The sequence below is a fragment of the Protopterus annectens genome, chromosome 8.part0, assembly GCF_019279795.1.
Source record: "Protopterus annectens isolate FY-2018-M chromosome 8.part0, PAN1.0, whole genome shotgun sequence".
Lineage (NCBI taxonomy): Eukaryota > Metazoa > Chordata > Ceratodontiformes > Protopteridae > Protopterus > Protopterus annectens.
In genome coordinates, this window is record NC_056741.1 from 336,327,464 (window position 1) to 336,347,586 (window position 20,123).

A 20,123-nucleotide genomic window follows, 5' to 3' on the forward strand; every position below is an offset into this window, starting at 1 on the left:
GAGGAATCTAGATCCTTTTACAGCTGGCTCCTGCAGTGTTGGAGTTTTTGGCCAATATTTTCCACCAAGGGGCTAGTTCCTCCACCGTAAAAGTGCAACTGGCGGCCATCTCTAATTTTCATGTCGGCGAAAACATGAATGCTCTGGCCTCTTTGAGACTGTGTAAAGCTTTTCTGAAAGTTACCTTTCTTTTAGGCCCTCCGGTCAAGGACTCAGTCCCTCCTTGGGACCTTACCCTAGTTCTGCAGGCATTAGTTGCTCCTCCCTTTGAATCTGCAGTGTCAGTAGATTTGAAGTTCTTATCCTGGAAGACAGCTTTCCTGGTGGCCATTACTTCAGCTAGGAGAGTTTCTGAGATTCAGGCTTTGTCTGCCGTGCCCCCTTACTTGATCCTTCATAAAGACAGGGTCTCACTCCACATGAACCCTTCCTTCTTACCGAAAATTGCTTCTGAATCAAACATTAATCAGATGATTAACCTGTCTGTTTTCTTTCCAAATTTTCAGAACAAGGGTGAATATAAACTGCATTTGCTAGATGTTCATAGACAGCTTAATTTCTATTTACACAGAACTAAACCCTTTTGTAAGTCTGACCAGTTATTCATGTCCTTTTCTAGACCCTTTCTGGGCAAAGCCATATCCAAGGTCCTTAACTAGATGGATTACACAATGTATACTGCAAATCTATAAGGACAAAGGTCTGTCCCTGCCTAGTCCTGTTAAAGCTCATTCTACCAGATCTATGGTGACTTCTGCTGCTTTTTGGTCTAGAGTTTCACTGGATGATATCTGTGCAGACAGCGACCTGGGCAAGGTCACATACATTCATTTCTCATTATAAGTTAGATTTGATCTCTAGAGGGAGAGCATCCTTTGGCTCTGTGGTGCTCAGGAATATCCTTCCATGAGGGCCTCCCAGGAGTTTTGGTAGCTGGGGACTCTGTCCCACAGGTTGCAGATAAATGAAATTAACTACTTCAGATAAAGAAGTTATGTACTCACCATAACGTTCCATCTGAGTAGTTATACTTCATTTTCTGCAACCGTCCCGCCCTCCTTCACCTGAAACTGTTCTAGGTATGTGATGTTATTGAGTTGCTGATAGTTTGGATAGTGGCAAACTTGATCTGAGGGAAGGTAGGAGATGTGAGGGATTATGGGTAAGGGGAGGAGCTTGGAGCAGATGCTTGAAAAGGTTGCTGGCTCGGATCCTATATGGATCCGAATACCCACAGGTTGCAGAAAATGAAGTATAACTACTCAGATGGAACATTATGGTGAGTACATAACTTCTTTTTTTCAACAGGATTTCTTAGTTGTTAAAAAAACAAAAAAACAGTTTGAACATTATGTAACACAGATGAAATATATGCCTACTCAGTAAATTAACCACATTCGTTTCCCCCTCATATGTATGCTATTGGTCTCTGTTGCTGCAAATACTTTCATTAAAAAGAAGGCTGGTAATTCAGGAATCTCTAATATCTCAAGCAATGTCTGCTTTTCCTAATTTCCACAAAGCATAAGGAATGACATGTAATATTGTCATTCATGACCCTTTCTACATGCCCTGGCTGCTGCTACACCAAGGCTATGCAAAACGCAGTTTACTGTAGGTGATGACTTATGCAGTTCATAAATATTTCTGCTTCTGCTATTTGGTCTGGTGAAATACAGCCCATACGCAAATCTTCTACAAAGAACAGATGTCCCTCACCATTCTTTTAGTATTTAGAGCTTCTTCTTGACCTTGGCTGCTTCACTGGACTCATGCAGAGACTACTTCTAATCCCATACTTTGTATAGCAGTGACCGGAATGGAACTTAGTTTATTTTCAATTTATTTATTAACTAGGTAGTACACTATCTATGAAAGACACATTTCAGACATGACTTGGTCTTCAAACAAAAAGTACAATATAACTAGTAAAGCATACTTAATGCACATTTCTGTCTCTTTTCTGACTCATGTTCATTCATACCATTCCTGTATAACAAATTTAACAAAAAAAAAAAAAAACAAAAACAAATTATGTATAATATTGTACAGTTTTTAGATTTATGCTTGAGAATTTCCTTCTTTGTATACTTTGTTATTGTTATAATTTTGTTTTTTACTGTACCTATTCAAATTTTATTTAACTGTTTTGTGGAGCTTTTCTTCTCGGGTCTCTGCTGAAAAGGGGTCTATACCCAGTCGGACTATCCCAGTTAAATGTCAATAAATAAATAAATAAATAAGGATTGCAGTAGTTAGCATATGAAAGGTAGATCATTAATACATATAGGACAATGCATTCATTTTCAATACAAGATTTTATCCATGACAGGGAGGCTGTTAGTAAACATACAATATTACAATAATTTAGAAACGACGCAAAAAAAATATATATGGGGTATTTGCACGAATACATATACATGGCAAGGTTCTAACTAATAATGATGTTTTACAAGCTGAGTAATATCAATGGGTGTTGCAGCCATGTCCAGATTAGCTTTGTCAAGGTTCATTACAGGAAAGCATACCTAACTGAGGAATGAAATGTAACCCATAAATGTTATGTCCCTGTTATTAGATGTCCCAGTTACCAGAGACTTGCTTTTTGGTCAGTCAACATAAATAAACTAGATCATTATTTATAGAAATATACCATGTTTCATTTTGTTACTTTCAATGAAACTACTCTGTTTATAAAACACTTTATTATAGAAAGGTTATATCTGCTGATTTTTTCTCAGTTTTTATGTTTTCTTAATTATGCTTCTCAATGGAGAAAAATTGACTCATTCTTAAATGTCTCTGTGGAATGTGAGGAAACCCTCAATCTGAAGTTGTTAATCTTCTTCCTATTCATCACTGATGGGTTCGGTTCTGAGCCCTTGGAACCAAGTCAGCCTTATACCAAGCTTGCTTGCACCAAAAACTCTCAAGTTAAGCTGCTACCCACAATGCCCTTCACTCAGTTACCTCAGATCTCATTTGCCACGCAGCCATATAGTAGCATTTCACCGAGCTCTCCCGCTAAGTGTTACATTTTTCTAAATTTTACAAGTTTTTGTGGATTTTTCCTGTTAGTGTGCTAATTTCTTGTATCTTTACTACACTCAGCTCTACCCACAGGTATTTCCTTTCGTAACATTGTTAGTATTGGCCCTTCTACCCTTGTGGTATTCCCAACATCATTGTTGGTATTTCCCTTTTTCCTTCTTTCTTCACTTTCTTCTATTTTTTTTTTTGTCTGTGTGAGTGTTTCCTATTATGTCTAAGAAGAAAGGGACTACGGGGTTTAAACACTGCTCTTCTTACAGTGGTAAACTTCCGAATAGTGACCTTCATGAAGCGCATGTGTATTGTTTGGAGGTTCCCCATTTATTGGCGAAACCTCCATGTGATATTTGTGTCAACTTCAGTCAGCAGACGCTGAATGAGCGACGAAAATAAATTGATCTTTAAGGGCCTGCTTCCTTCGCCTTTTTTGGAGGCTATTTCCGTGTCGGAGGTCTCATCCCCTCCTTCTGTGGACAAGAAATGTTCCCGCTCAGACCCCTCTTCACTGGCCGGTGATTGGGGCAAAAGCCATAACCACAAGGCCCATAAGATTTCCACTAAGCACCGTACTGCCTCCTCGGTTCCGACCACCTCAGTTTCGAGTTTGGCTCCAGTGATTCATACCAAGGTCGCCTCATCGGTGCCTGCCCTGGCTCCGATGACTACGGCTCCAACTACAACCTTGGTTCCGACCAGTTTGTCTGCCTCCATCTTGGCACCGATGTCCCCCATCTCGGTCCCGACAAAAACTTCAGAGCCATTATTGACCTCCACCCCAGCTGTGACCTTGGCTCTGAGCCTGTTCTCAGCTCTGATCATTCCTTTGTTGGCGGTTTCCAAACTGGAATCGTCGGTGCCGTTCTGTAATACACCATGAACCCAGTACTCTCAGTCTGCGGATCCATTTGCCGGACAAGCCTTCAGTCCCTTTTTGGACCGGCCTGATTCCCCCTCAGGGGCATCAATAAGGTCCACCAGGAGCCTTTCAGAGTTGGATGTGGTGCGCCTTTTTGATCAGCTGCTGACCGTCAGGGGAATTACAAATTTTCCTAGACCCCATCCCACTCTGGACTTTGGGTCTATTACACTGGCGACCCCTACATACTCTCCTCCCTTGGATCCCTCGGTTCTGAGGCTCATATACCCGGTGTCTACGAGAGGAACCCTCTCCTCGGCTTCGACAACAACAATGTCTGAGGCTCCGAGGCCCCTTTGGGTGTTGGTACCGTCGGAACCCACCCTTCCTCAATCTCATGCTTGGGGGGTGGAACCCTCGGTTCTGGCCACAGTTCTGGCTGTGTTGCCGGTTCCATCTTTGGGTCCAAGAGTGACTCCCACCCCGATTTTGCTTGAGGCTCCGTCACTGGGGGTGAACAGTGTGGAGCGAGGTGTGACCCCAGTTCCGAAATTGTCTTTTTTCGGTTCTGGGCTCCCATTCCTCTTCAGGCGGACCTGCTTTCCTGGTGATGGAGAGGGTGATTGCTTCTAGCAATCCTCCTATGTCAGTTATCCCACCAGTTCCCTCTGAGCCGCAGCTGTCAAGGGCCACCCCCCAGGACTCCGAGAGCACAAGGCCCAGGAAACCCCTGTTCAGGGTATTTCCCTTACTGAGTCTTCTTCGGATGCTCCCACTGAAGAACCCACTCAGAAATGGGTGTGTAAGAGGAAACACATGGACTCCCCAGAGGAGTACCTCATGGAAGATACGGACTACGATGATGGGGAAGGATCTCCACGGTCACCCCCTGATGATGTCTCATTTAGAGACATCCTGGAAATCTTGAAACAGAGGAGTGACTGGAAGCCCACCAATCCTTCCTCGGAGGAATCCGTATTTCTGCAGGCCTTCCGCTCTCGGCCCTCTACTTCTTGGGTGACCCCCCCCCCCCCGCCAATGAGTTGGTCAAGCTCATCGTGCAGTGAGTGTGGAAGAACCCTGACACCATTGAGGCCATCCCTAAGAGATCAGATAAGATACTCTCCCCTCCAGAGGATCAACCCCATTGGTCTAGAGGTTTGCCAATAGACACTATGGTGGTAGTGGTAGCCACAAAAAAGGAACTTGCGGAGGAAAGTCCTGCTGTTCACCTGCCCAGTAGAGAGTCTCGGGTGGTGGATAGGTTAGGGAAGCGAGTTTTTGAGTCAGCGACTTTTGCAGTCAGGTCTGTGAACTTTTTGGCACATTTTATGAGGCTCCAGAGAGATCTCATCACCGAACTCTCTGGAACCCTCGTGGGTCAAGTTTCGGATGTGGCACTTGATAAAGTTGCTTTCCAACTTGCCACCTTACAGTTACTATCCAATTTGTCCATGAGGTTGCTGTCCTATGCAACTGAAGGAGCGGCTAGAGCTGTGGGTGCAGGCGTAGTCATGAGACGCCATGCCTGGATGTGCATTTGTGACCTCGCGGACTCCTTCAATTCTTCCTTTTTAAATGCCCCTATAGAACCATCAGCTCTGTTTGGTGCTAAGGTCAAGGATACATTAGCCAGGTGCGAGCAGGACAGGAAGACCTTGTCTGCCATGGGCCTACATTTTTCCAAACCTCAGAGTTCCTTCTCCAGGAACCAGAGGAGTGGGAAGATGTGGCACAAGAAGTCTCAAGGTCCTTTCCATGATGCATGTGGTGAGGACTCCCCCAAAGGCAGAGGGGGTTCCAATAATGGAAGATGCCCCTTTCGGGGGAGAGGGGGTCCCTGGAATCAGGACTCCAGAGATTCCTTCTCGGGAAGACCGTATCAGTGATCTGAAGTGCTGCACGATATTGCTTTCCTCTGGAAGCAGTCGGGCGTGTTTCTCTCTGTCTGGCTCTCTATTACAAACGATCAGTGGGTGCAGAGAATCATTACCACAGGCTATCACATTCCCCTAATATCTTATCCAAGACCTCCAAAATCCCTTCCTGGTGTTCCACCTAGTCAAAGGGAGGAGGCAGCTTCCGAGATATGAAAGCTATGTCAAAAATGAGTTATCCAACAGATCCCCCCAGACCAGTGCAGATCAGGGTTCTACTCAAGATTCTTTTTGGTGCCAAAGAAGACCGGGACTGGAGGCCCATTTTGGATCTCAGCCAGCTAAACAAATCAGTAGTTCAGACCAAGTTCCGCATGGTCATGATTCAATCCATCCTTCCCTTTCTGCGGGAATTAGACCTCTGGGATGGGTATTACCACATCAAGATGGACAAGCACTCCAGGAGTCTCCTTTGCTTCCAGCTGGGAGCCAATCACTACCAATTCAGATCCCTGCCATTCAGTCTCTTGATGGCCCCCAGAGTGTTCACAAAATGCCTAGCAGTGGTCACAGCTCATCTGAGACTTCAGGGATTCCAGGTGTTTCTGTATCTAGACGATTGGCTCCTCTCCGCCTCCACCAAGTGCCTTCTGGCCAGGGCCCTCCTCTAAACTCTAGTACTAGCAGAGTTGCTGGGCATCACCATCCACTGGGAAAAATCCAGCCTTCAGCCCTCACAACAATTGGAATTCATAGGGGCAATATTCAACACTCAATCAAGTCTGGTCTCTCTTACTCCTCACAAGCTTCAGAAATTAAGTGCACAAGTTCAAGTGATACTCTGTCAAAGAGAGGTGTCTGCAAGGGAAGTTCTCCAGGTTCTGGGGTCTATGGCTGCAGCCATCCCAACTGTTCTCCTAGCCAGATTACACATGAGACTGCTACAATGGAATCTTCAATCCCAGTGGATATACAGTCTTCACCCCCTGAGCTCACAGATCCTCATCACCAACACCTGCAAACAAGATCTTTCTGGTGGATGAGTACAAATGAAAATCTTTGGTGTCGCCCCTTCCAGGATCACCAACCCAGTGCCACGGTGACCACGGACACTTTCCTGATAGGGTGTGGGGGGGGGGCACTTCTGGGGAAAGTCAGTCCAGGGCACGTGGTCCAGTATAGAGGTCAACTTGCATATCAGTGTCCTGGAGTTAAGAGTGGTGCTATTGGTGTTGCAAGCTTTCCACCTGCTCCTTCCATCCGGAATGATTGCTATCCAGTTGGACAACATGTCCGTTGTCCATTACATAAACAAACAGGGAGGGACCAAATCCTACCCCCTATGTCACGAAGCCAGGAGAATCTGGCAGTGGGCGATAGCTTCCAACCGCTTTCTGATCGCAACGCATATCCTGGGGAGCTCCAACGTGATTGCGGACAGACTAAGCAGATGCATCCTCCATCCTCATGAGTGGTCTCTCAATCAGAGTGTGACAGCAGTAATCTTCAGCCGTTGGGGCCAGCCATGCTGCGATCTTTTCGCCTCCCCCTCAAACACAAAATGCAGCAGCTACTTTGCCCTTTTCCCCCTCATGGGGAGTCACCGGCACTTTGATTCATGACTGGCCCGTGGATCTCCTTTATGCTTATCCTCCGATTCCCCTGATTCCTCTTTTTCTAAAGAAAGATATTTGGTTGAGAAGCAAAGTGATCCTCATTGCCCCATTCTGGCCTCGTCAAGTGTGGTTTCCCTTCCTCCGACCTCATCTGTTACAACCTCCTTGGATCCTAGACACTCATCAGGATCTCATATCTCACCCACAAGGGCTGACTCCCCCGAATCTGTCCACTCTCAAGCTGATGGCTTGGTTTCTCCGCTTCCGCTAGTTGCCAGGCAGGAAACCCTTTCTTCATCCGTCCATGATATTATCCTGGCCTCACATAAACAATCCACCAGAAAACTTTACAGGGACAAATGGAAAAGATTCTCTATTTGGTCACATAATCGGAAGCTAGATCTGTTCTCAGCTCCTGTAGCTATTATTATTCATTATCTTGCTGAGCTGTTCGGCAATGGTGCATCAGCTTCCACCATTCGAGTTCATTTACCAGCTGTTTCCAACTTCCATAAAGGGTCAGATGGAGTTCCGCTTATTTCCACCCGACTTTGCAAGACCTTCCTTAAGGGAATATTCCACAGCAGACCTCCCATCAGGCAGCCGGTGGAGGCATGGAATCTCTCCCGGGTTCTCCAGTCTCTCTCTCGCTCTACCCCCTTTTGAGCCTCCGGCAAAATATGATCTAAAATTCCTGTCATGGATATCCTTATTTCTGGTGGCAGTCACTTCAGCCAGATGAATACCTGAGTTGCAAGCCTTATGTATCAAGAGCCCTTATCTGATCTTCCATAAGGACAGAGTATCACTTCGTACTAACCTATCCTTTCTCCCCAAGGTGGTTTCCGACTTTTCTATTAATCAGTCCATTGAGCTCCCTGTATTCTTTCCAAATTATTCAAACAAGGGAGAATACTTCTTGCATTCATTGGATGTCCATAGACAATTATATTTCTACTTGGACAGAACTAAGTCCTTCCGCAAGTCGGACCAACTTTTCATTTCCTTTGCGGGCCCTAGAATGGGAGGTGCAGTATCGAAAGTTACCTTGTCAAAATGGCTCAGAGATTGCATTACCTTTTCATATTCGCTTACGAATGAATCTAAGCCTGGTCAAATCAAAGCTCACTCAGCTAGGGCTATTGAAGCATCAGTTGCCTTCCACTCTAGGGCCTCCATGGATGACATCTGTGCAGCTGCCATTTGGGCTAAACCCATACCTTTATCAAACATTACAAATTGGATCTGATCTCCAGGAGAACAGTGGCCTTTGGTTCAATGGTTCTCAGGAATGTTCTTCCATAAGGGCCACCCAGGTTCTCCAAGTAGCTTGGGATTCTGTCCCATCAGTGATGAATAGGAAGAAGATTAACAACTTCAGATAAAGAAGTTATGTCTTACCATAACATTCCATCTAAGTTGTTGATCTTTCAGTCATCACACCCTCCCACCAACCCCCACCAAAGGCTCCTGGCGGAACTTCTGGGTCTTTGTGGTGTTTCAGGGTTTCTGCGCAGAGATGGCCTCTGACTTTCTGGTTCTTTTATATGTTGCATGCAAACTCTATCTGAGGTAACTGAGTGAAGAGCATTGTGGGTATCAGCTTAGCTCGAGAGTTTTAGGTGCACGCAAGCTTGGTATAAGGCCGACTCAGTTCTGAGGGCTCAGAACTGATCAGTGATGACTGGAAGAAGCTCAACAACTCAGATGGAACATTATGGTAAGACATAACTTCTTTTTTGGGGGTGCTGATTTATATTAATGATGCTTCACACTTAGCAGTGCATCACTCCAATGCAAGACAATTATCACAGCACATGAGGCTAATATGACAAAGCATCTGCAAGCAACAAACATGCATTCCCTCACATCCCCAGGCTCTATAGTTTCCAAACTTGACTTGGGCTTCATAACCTGTCCGTAAAAATCTCTGACTCACTGTCACTATCTGTGTGAAGTTTGAATATTTTCCTTATGTCAGTGTGGGTTTTCTGTAGGTAGTCTGGTACTTTCCAAAAACATGAAGATCAACTCGCTAAGCTATTTATTTATATATATATATATATATATATATATATATATATATATATATATATATATGTGTGTGTGTGTGTGTGTGTGTGTTTGTGTAGTTATTGTATTTACTTTTGCCTTATGGCCTGTGTCATGGCTATAGAGAATCCATAGTGCTAGTTCACTTACCTGGTTAATAAAGTAAAGAGTAAAAAAATGTTATGAACAAAAGGAGAGATAAGGATAGAACAACAGGATAAAAAATGTGAAGTGATGGTGCTGAATAAATTAAATTAGCTAGGATGATATAAAGTGCAATGAATACCCTGCAATTCTAAAACAAATAAACTGTAGATTCTAAGTTTGTGGAACAGCAAGGGGTGATATTTAATCATATATGCACTTGCCAGAATTGATACACATTGTACTTTTTTAATTGTGCAATGTTTGGTTCTTCAAGCATGCAAATTAGTAAATATTAAACATGTTACATAATAAATATCAAACCAACTTTATGAAGCAGGGGCAAAGCAGTTTAACAGTAATGGAGATCGTCAGGTCTTGAAACCAGACTTCTGTAAAAAACTTGATAGAAGTGGGGTTTTGCTAAGGTGAAACTTTCAATTGTCCTATCTAGGCTATGGATCATTATCTGTCTAGGTTTAAAGCAACATTTGATGCTGACCTACAATGTGGACTAGGGAAAGCAACTCTTAATTGTCTTATATGGTGTCTGCAGAAAAGAACCAAGGAGGTGGTCTTTACAATTTAGGCTTCAACTCCACAACCTCTGACCTTTGAAATATAGCAAGGATATGTTGACAGATAATGAGAGTGAAGTGGCTTTTCATTTCTGTGCAGGTGATACTGTGCTAAGCTTCACAGAAGATCCAGCTTCAGTGTTGAATAATAGCGTGGATAGTTGCAGACTGGGTAACATTCTGTGGCGAGAGAGGGGTTGAATTTGTATAACACAAACTGCTGATAGCTTATCTTTTTTTAAGTTATGAGGGGTTAGAACACGTGTCACTGGACCTGTTACAAGGTTGCATGTTTTATGCTACAGGAGTGGATTAAAAGTCTGGGTGTGCACAACAAAAACTCCAGCTATACTCTGTGGCATATCATCTACTCAGAGGTGATCTCTACTCAACATACAAGGCCATGTCAAACCCTGAGCTGTTGGACATGCTCCACTTAAAGAAATCCCAATCCCTCAGAGCCACACGCTCCAGGGATCTAACACTTGTCATCACAATGAACAAAACATGCTGGAGGGATAGGTTCCTGACCCAGAGACTCCCCAGACTCTGGAATAGACTGCCCACACATGTCAAGCAGAGCGCCTTCTTGGCCCTCTTCAAAAGGAACCTTGACGATTCGATGTGAGATAGGAAATTCACCCCGGGGATCATGTCAGTCGCCCTGCTAGACAGGGGTCCAGGGAAGTAAATAGTGTGGGAAGAAATATCCAGGGAATTGTTATGCAAGACTTATATAGGCACTAGGGCCAATAGCCTAGTACCAACCTGTAAACCTATGAACCTATAAGTTCTTCTTTCTGAGAGAGACTGCTGAGAAAGTTTGCATCAGTCCCATGTGAGGAATTCACTCCCAGGCTGAGACTGAAAAAGGTTCATCTAGACCTGTGCTCTACCCTAGTTAATAAATAGTAGATAAATTAGAAAAACAAATAAATAAAATCACAGCCTTAGATCATGATTTGCGGTTTGGGAGGTTTGCATAATGGTTATGGTGGTTATCTCACAGACACAAGCTTCTGAGTTTGATTCTCAGCTTGGGAAGCATAGTTAGACTCAAAACATCTCCCTGGGGTCATTAGTCTAGTAATCACCTGTGAATCTTTTACTGCAGTGTTCCTTATTTTGAGCCTCCTGGGGTAGAGCTATACTTCTTGTACCTACTGCAGAGTTTTAAACATTGTTTAATAGTGGGACTTTGAAGAAATTCATGTATTACTGCCGTACCATAGAACCTGAATGGATTACTCACTTTGCAGTGCACCTCTTTAAAGGCAGATCATCATTCTCTCTTTCGGCTTTTCCCGTTAGGGGTCGCCACAGCGGATCATCTCTTTCCATTTCTTCCTATCCTCTGCATCTTGCTCTGTCACACCAACCGCCTGCATGTCCTCTCTCACCACGTCCATAAACCTTATCTTAGGCCTTCCTCTATTCCTCTTACCTGGCAGCTCCATCCTTAGCATCTTTTTCCCAATATACCCATCATCCCTCCTCAGCACATGTCCAAACCAACGCAATCTCGTCTCTCTTGCTTTGTCTCCAAACTGTCCAACATGAGCTGACCCTCTAATATACCGATTCCTAATCCTATCCATCCTAGTCACACCGATTGCAAATCTTAACATCTTTAACTCTGCCACATCCAGCTCTGACTCCTGCCTTTTTGTCAATGCCACTGTCTCCAACCCATATAACATAGCTGGTCTCACTACACTCTTGTAGACCTTCCCTTTCACTCTTACGGATACCCGTCTGTCACAAATCACTCCTGACACTCTTCTCCACCCATTCCACCCTGCCTGTACTCTCTTCTTCACCTCTCTTCCACATTCACCATTACTCTGAACTGTTGATCCCAAGTACTTAAACTCGTCCACCTTTACCAACTCTACTCCCTGCATCCTCACCATTCCTCTACCCTCCCTCTCATTTACACACATATATTCTGTCTTAGCCCTGCTGACCCTCATTCCTCTGCTCTCTAGAGCATATCTCCACCTCTCCAGAGTCTCCTCAACCTGATTCCTACTCTCACTACAGATCACAATGTCATCTGCAAACATCATAGTCCACGGCGCCTCCTGTCTGATCTCATCTGTCAACCTGTCCATCACCACTGCAAATAAGAAAGGACTCAGAGCTGATCCTTGATGTAATCCCACCTCCACCTTAAACGGATCTGTCACTCCCACTGCAGTCCTCACCACTGTCACACTACCCTCGTACATATCCTGTACCACTCTTACGTACTTCTCTGCCACTCCCGACTTCCTCATACAATACCACAACTCTTCTCTAGGCACCCTGTCATATGCTTTCTCCAAGTCTACAAAGACGCAATGCAACTCCTTCTGACCTTCTCTGTATTTCTCCATCAACACTCTCAGAGTAAACATTGCATCTGTAGTGCTCTTTCCTGGCATGAAACCATACTGCTGATCACTAATCATCACCTCCCTTCTTAACCTTGCTTCCACTACTCTTTCCCATAACTTCAAGCTGTGACTAATCAGTTTTATCCCTCTGTAGTTACTGCAGCTCTGCCCATCACCCTTATTCTTAAAGATAGGTACCAAAACACTTTTTCTCCACTCCTCAGGCATCCTCTGGCTTTCCAAAATTTCATTAAACAATCTAGTTAGAAATTCCACTGCCATTTCTCCTAAGCACCTCCATGCTTCCATTGGTATGTCATCTGGGCCAACAGCCTTTCCATTCTTCATCCTCTTCATAGCTGCCCTTACTTCCTCCTTGCTAATCTGTTTCACTTCCTGATTCACTATCCCCACATCATCCAACCTTCTCTCTCTCTCATTCTCTTCATTCATCAGCCTCTCAAAATACTCTTTCCATCTACTCAACACACTCTCCTCTCTTGTGAGTACCTTTCCCTCACTATCCTTTATCACCCTTACATGCTGCACATCTTTCCCAGCTCTGTCCCTCTGTCTAGCTAATCGGTACAGGTCCTTTTCTCCCTCTTTAGTGTCCAATCTCTCATACAACTCTCCATATGCCCTATCCTTAGCTTTTGCCACCTCTCTCTTTGCCATGCCTCATCTCCTTATACTCATGTCTACTTTCTTCATCTCTTTGACAATCCCACTTCTTCTTCGCCAGCCTCTTCCTCTGTATACTCTCCTGTACTTCCTCATTCCACCACCAGGTCTCCTTGTCCTCCTTCCTCTGTCCAGATGTCACACCAAGCACCTTTCTAGCAGTCACCCTTACTAGTTCTGCTGTAGTTACCCAGCTATTCGGTAACTCTCCACTGCCTCCCAGTGCCTGTCTTAACTCTTCCCTAAACTCCACTTCACAATCACCTTTTTAACTTCCACCATTTAATCCTTGGCACAGCTTTCACATTCCTCCTCCTCTTCTTGATCACCAACGTCATTCTACATACCACTAATCTATGCTGCTTAACTACACTTTCACCTGCCACCACTTTACAGTCTCCAATCTCCTTAAGACTGGCCCTCCTACATAGTATATAATCAACTTGTGAGCATCTTCCTCCACTCTTGTACGTCACCCTATGCTCCACCCTCTTCTTAAAATACGTATTCACCACAGCCATGTCCATCCTTTTCGCAAAATCCACAATCATCTGACCTTCTGCATTCCTCTCCTTAACACCATACCTACCCATCACTTCCTCATCCCTCTGTTCACTTCACCAACATGCCCATTAAAGTCCGCTCCAATCACTAGTCTCTCACCCTTGGGTACACTCACCACAACTTCATCTAACTCACTCCAAAATTTCTCTTTCTCTTCCATCGCACACCCAACTTGAGGAGCATATGCACTAACAACATTCATCATTACACCATCAATTTCGAGCTTCATAAACATCACTCGGTCAGACACTCTCTTCACGTCTAAAACACTCTTGGCATATTGTTCCTTTAGTATAACCCCTACCCCATTTCTCCTGCCATCCACACCATGATAAAACAATTTGAACCCGTTTCCTAAACACCTGGCCTTACTTCCCTTCCATCTGGTCTCTTGCACACACAATATATCAACCTTCCTTCTCTCCATCATATCAGCTAGCTCTCTTCCTATACCAGTCATACTGCCAACATTCAAAGTTCCTACCCTCACTGCTACACTCCTAACCTTCCTCCTATCTTCCTGCCTTTGGGCACGCCTTCGCCCTCCTCTTCTCCTTCGGCCAACAGTAGCCCAATTTCCGCCAGCACCCTGTTGGCTAACAGTACTGGTGGCGGTCGTTGTTAACCCGGGCCTCGACCGAACCGGTATGCAATTATGAAAAGTTCTCCGCATCAGTAATTTTTGGCAGAAGTTTTATGCCGGATGCCCTTCCTGACGCAACCCTCCCCATTTATCCGGGCTTGGGACCGGCACAAAGAAATGCACTGGCTTGTGCATCCCAGGCAGATAGTTAACATAAAACAAAGTAAAAAATGTGCTATTTTTCATGGAAAAAATACTGTAAAATATTGAAATTTGAGCTGTGAGAGTACTGGAAAAATGGCGTTTTTAAGAAATTGACATTAGGTTAGAATACCGATTCAACATTACTTCTTGTACTTCTTGTATTTATTACTTTTAAAACTGCCTATACTTTAATTTTACTTGCAGCAGCACCAAAAACCTATAAGAGACAGTAATGTTTCTTATAAGTAATTGGCAAAAGTTACATTTAACAATCTTGGGTATGAATAATGGAATTTAATTTCAGCTTTTAAATAATAATAATAGTTTCCTTGTTTATAAAATCATAGTATCTTGCCTTTGGTGAGTGCCTGCCAGTGATTCAAAGGCTTTACTTTAGAGGTTTTGCATTTCATGAATTTCTTTCTTTCTTTGCATCAGTCCTGCAGCATTTTCTGTATCACTGGACTGAGAAGTGTTACAACTCTTTTCTACTTAAAAGTAAACAATGACTATTTTCTTTAAACAGGATTACAGTTTTGATTGTGTTTTTACCGTCATTTAAGAATTTATATTTTATACATTGCTGTTATTGGTTAATTTCTGTTTGTGCCACAAAATGTTCTAATGAAGGTTTCTTGAAGGTGTCATATAAAATTTATTTTTATAAACTAGAACACAGTAACAATCCATATTAAATATAAATGAGGTATTGTCTTACCAATATCGCTGTAGTTGTTAGTAGCACTGTGGTGTTTCCAGCCTGCTGGCAGTGTTGCATTGCTTTCTGCTCTGTAAGAAGCCATTCGCTCTCTATCCATGTTCTTTATACCAGAAGAATGATTATTGCTGGCCTATTAAAACAGATAATATTTTAGTGATTCCAGGCTGAGAACCTGACTATTGTGAGAGCATTAGTATCCATGTTATTACAGATTGTGAATTGCATATTTTTCTACAGACTACTCCATCACTCATATCCTGCCTTAGGATTGGAGGATACTAACGTAGCTGGTAGCACATTGCCCAGGCTGTAAACACCTGTGAATAGCTAAACTGGAAGCAGTGCTCCTGGGAGACACTGTCCTTTCTACTTAGGCCAAGGCAGACTAAGAGGGAAGTTAGTGCAAATCCTCTGTCCACTGCTTAGTATAACTAAGGAAAAATATGCTATATATATAAAACAGGTCATCTTTATTAGTATTTTAATATATTCTGTTGGGAAAGACAAAGATACCGAGCATCTGTCTGTCTATCCAACATCTAACACTGATTCTTGTATTGAAAGCTAAAACTACAGTAACATTTTAGCAGTTAATTCAACTACCACCTCAAAGAATCACAGAAAGTTCCTTTAAGTTTAAGATGATGTAGCTGTATTTGTACTCTTAATTTTAACAGCAAATGTGATCTACAGAATTAGATAGAAGTAGAACTTGATGCTCAGTGGTAAATGAGGCAGAGGGTCCCTAAAACATTAAACTAAGCAATTAATTGGCTCTTTCTTACCTGATTTTCATATTTCTCTTACTTTCCAATGTGCACGTGCTCACACACACACACACACACACACACACACACACACACACACACACACACACACACACACACACACACATGCACGCACATACACACACACACACACACACACACACACACACATGCACGCACACACACACACACACACACGCAGGCACGCGCACACACACACACACACACACACACACACACATGCACGGATGCATGGACACACACACACACACACACACACACACACACACACACACACACACACACACAGGGAATTGACGTGTGGGATTTCCAGTTCTAGTTGGATTACATACCCTTGTGCCCTGTTTAAATATGAGAACCACTAACACGATTCATTAGTCCAGAATTACTGTCCCCACCTTCCATGCAGCACTAAAGAGGGTCACGTGCCATGCTACCTCAAACCTCTCTGGAACTTTCAAAATATCTATCCAAATCTCACTCAGATCTGCAGCCTTGCCAATACTAAGGACTCTGACTTCAGCAGTAACTCCTAGTTACACTTTACTAATTGTAACTCTCTAGAAACTTTAGGCACTGCCTTCTGTGAGGATGACATGTCGCATCCCACTAAGTTTAGGTGTTCCTCACACCTTCCATCAAAATCCCTTTTTATGCTAAGGCAATGGGGTTGACAACACTGCTTGTTGTCAATAATGTTGATGTTTTATCTATTTTTATTTATTTTATTTAAATTTGTTGACCGGGAGTGTCCGACTGGACATAAGTCCATTTTCAGTGGAGGCCCGGGGAGAAAAGCTCCACAGTAAAATAAACAGACAGTAGTTACATTGGATTACATAGCGATTAACAATTTAACATAGCAATTACTTACAACATATTTACAGATGAAGAACATAGTACATCAGTAGACAACTAGAATCTTTATCTGTGAAGTACATAACAGACATTAACAAATGTTACAATGAGAAGTTCCTGCTGTACAATAAGTACTAGGCTTATGAGCATCTGAGCTTGCTATAATCAAGGTAGTTAGTGGAGTGGAAAGAAAGGTAGTGGTTGGATGGGGTGGATGATATTAGAGTGTGAGTTGCAAGGGCATAGCCAGCATGTTTTTAGGTGCACTTTTAGTAAAGTTTTGAAGTGGGTGCATGATGGTACGGAGGTAATTGTGGGTGGGAGTGAGTTCCATAATTTGGCTATGGCGCAAGAAAATAGTGCTTCACCAGCAGAGTTATTGGCTTTAGTGATCTGCAAGTAATTTTTGTTGCTGGATTTTAGTGGTCTGGTGGTGCGATAGGGTTGGAGTAGATTCTGGAGGGATGGGACATTTAGTGGATGGTATTCTAGTTTGTGGGCGAGTGAGAGTTGATACCACTGAAGGAGGTGAGGGAGTTCAAGCCAGCCCAGTTCAGCAAGTGAGAGACAGTGGTGAATACGGTAGGATGCCCCTGTGGCGAATTTGGTGATTTTGTTGTAGCAGGTCTGTAGCTAGTTTAGGTCACATTGCCTTAGGTTGGTATATATTGGAGAGGCATAAAGTAGGGTGGAGATAAGGTGGGAATTTGCTATTGAAATCATTGCTGCTTTGGTGAGAAATTGCTTATTTCTGTATAACGCTCCTAGTTTTTTGGGGACTTTTTTTATGGTCATGGATATGTGAATGTCAAATTTTAGTTTATTGTCTATTTCCACTCCTAGCAATTTGGTGTGTTCAGTTGGGTATATAGTGGTGTTGTCTTTTGCTGTGATGTTAAAGTGAGAGTTGTTTTGAGTATGTTTGGTGGGTTGGAAGATGAGTAGTTTAGTTTTGTTTGGGTTGAGTATTAATTGGGCATCGGATAACCATGTTTCAACAGAGGAAAAGGCTTCCTGTGTGACTTTTTGCAGTTTTGGTAGGGACTGGGCTGAGCAGATGATGGTCGAGTCATCTGCGTATTGTATAAGTGTGCCATGTTTGGTGGCAGAGGCTAGATTATTGGTGTAAACAGAGAAGAGTAGGGGTCCAAGGATGGATCCTTGGGGAACCCCTATGGAGACAGGTAGTTGGGGAGATATGTCATTCTGCCATACAACGGATTGTTGGCGGTCAGACAGGTAACTCTGAAACCTGTTGGTGACTGATTGTGAGAAGGATAGGTTATTGAGGACAGAGATAAGTTGTTTGTGTGGGACCATGTCAAATGCTTTAGATAGGTCTAGGAAAGTAGCAGAGGAGAGATAGCCATTGTTTTTATGCTGAAGGATAGTGTTAGTAAAGGAGAGTAAGGCAGTGGTGGTGCTATGGTTTGGTCGGAAACCATGCTGAGTACTGGAAAGGAGGTTGTTAGTAAGGAGGTAGTCTGAGACCTGAGAGTGTATGCATCTCTCTAGTATTTTGGAGAGTGGAGAGAGAATAGCTATGTTTTGCTGTCAAATCTGTGGTTGTCTGATTTCTCAGTGACTGAGAATTGTGATAGTTGAATTCCATTCTTGATCAGTGTGAGAGATTAACAAAATTAAGTGTGTACTCTGTAACACGAACAAAAAGCTGTAAAAGTTGCTGAAGCCACTAGCAGATATCCAAAACACGCTGGTACTTAACGTATAAGCAGTTTATTTAAAACAAGCAACGTTTTCGTCACTCCACACGAGCAACTTCATCAGAAATAGAAACCATTACACAAATGCAGTTGTTTGCAGCTGCTTGTTTTAAATAAACTGCTTATACGTTAAGTACCAGCGTGTTTTGGATATCTGCTAGTGGCTTCAGCAACTTTTACAGCTTTTTGTTCGAGTTACAGAATTAAGTGTGTGACAACATGTTCACTGCAGTGGGTGGTAATGGATTATCAGCAGTATAATAATATTTAAGTAGGTAGTGGCAGTGGATGCATAAGGTTTCTGTATCTAATAAAGTCTGAAAGCAAAGAGGGAATCATTGGATTATGATTATATGCAGTTTTATTTGTTATTCCCCCCAAAACTGTTATTGGATTTTTTTCTTGGTAAATTTTGCTCTGTGAGTACATGATTAGTGTAAATGTGTTTGCAAGTGGGCTACAGGTCTCCTTCTTGCAAAATCTCAGTCCAGTCACAAGGAACTCAGGGAAGTGTTTTATTTAAGCCAATTCCACCTGCGCTTTTAAAGTGCATTTACTGGTAGTCTGTTAATACCGTTTATTGTGTTAGAGCTTGTTCATTTGAGACACAGCTTTCTGGCTTTTTTTTTGTTCTAGTGAGAATAGGAAATTTGCTTGTATTATGAGCATTCTGGTTATTCCAGGCTTAATGTAAAGTTGCTTTCCTGACTGTCATGTGACTTCTTTGTTTTTAAATTTTGCTGCTTAGCACAATGTGCTACCCTATTTGGCTAGGGTGCTTTGTGTTGCATTTCTTTGCTATACACTCCTACTGCACTGCCATGTTCTGACCAGATTTGGCCTTGCTGTAGTAACACCAGCAGTAGGGCATGATGCACTGTTTATCCACAACTGATTTGTTTTAAAGTGTTTATAACTGTAACTTAACATTCTCTGTATTCATCGTGGTCCTTCACCTAGTTTGCATGGTTGTTGAAGCTCATTACTCACAGTGCAGCTTATCTCCAAGCTCACTTAGCTAAGTAAAATGTGTGCTTCTGCTATTTGTTACAGGGACCCCTTGTTGCTCTCAGCTCAGCTATGCTGCTTTGTTCGCTGCTGCCATTTGTTATTTATAACAATATTTTGTTGCCCACAGGCTACCTGATCCAATTCCTGTTATTATAACAGCACCTTGCTTCAACCACAGTAGTCGCAGGTATCAATCTCTATATTTTCCCTTGTGCTTAGGCTACTTATTGACACTAGACATGTTTATCCACATCTAACAGGTGAGAACTGAGTCCATGAAATCCTAGCAGCAATCACACAGTCAAACCTACTGACCCTTTGAAATGTGTGTTTGTAGCATCTGGGCCATCCTATCTTTATTCTTTTTGTAGCAATCAAGCCTTGAAAGGCATGGTGTGCAGCATCTGAGCCAGTTGTTATTCTGGTAACATCTG

The 20,123-nt window shown here is 43.0% G+C and overlaps 1 protein-coding gene across 1 annotated transcript in view; it reads right to left on the minus strand.

Moving 5' to 3' along the window:
* Positions 1-20,123, minus strand: part of LOC122808226 (multiple epidermal growth factor-like domains protein 10) — a 693,858-nt gene that overhangs the window by 15,694 nt on the left and 658,041 nt on the right. The window contains exon 22 of the mRNA XM_044079188.1: positions 15,306-15,438. Coding sequence (XP_043935123.1) covers positions 15,306-15,438 — 133 coding nt within the window. The remainder of the gene's footprint in view (positions 1-15,305; positions 15,439-20,123) is intronic.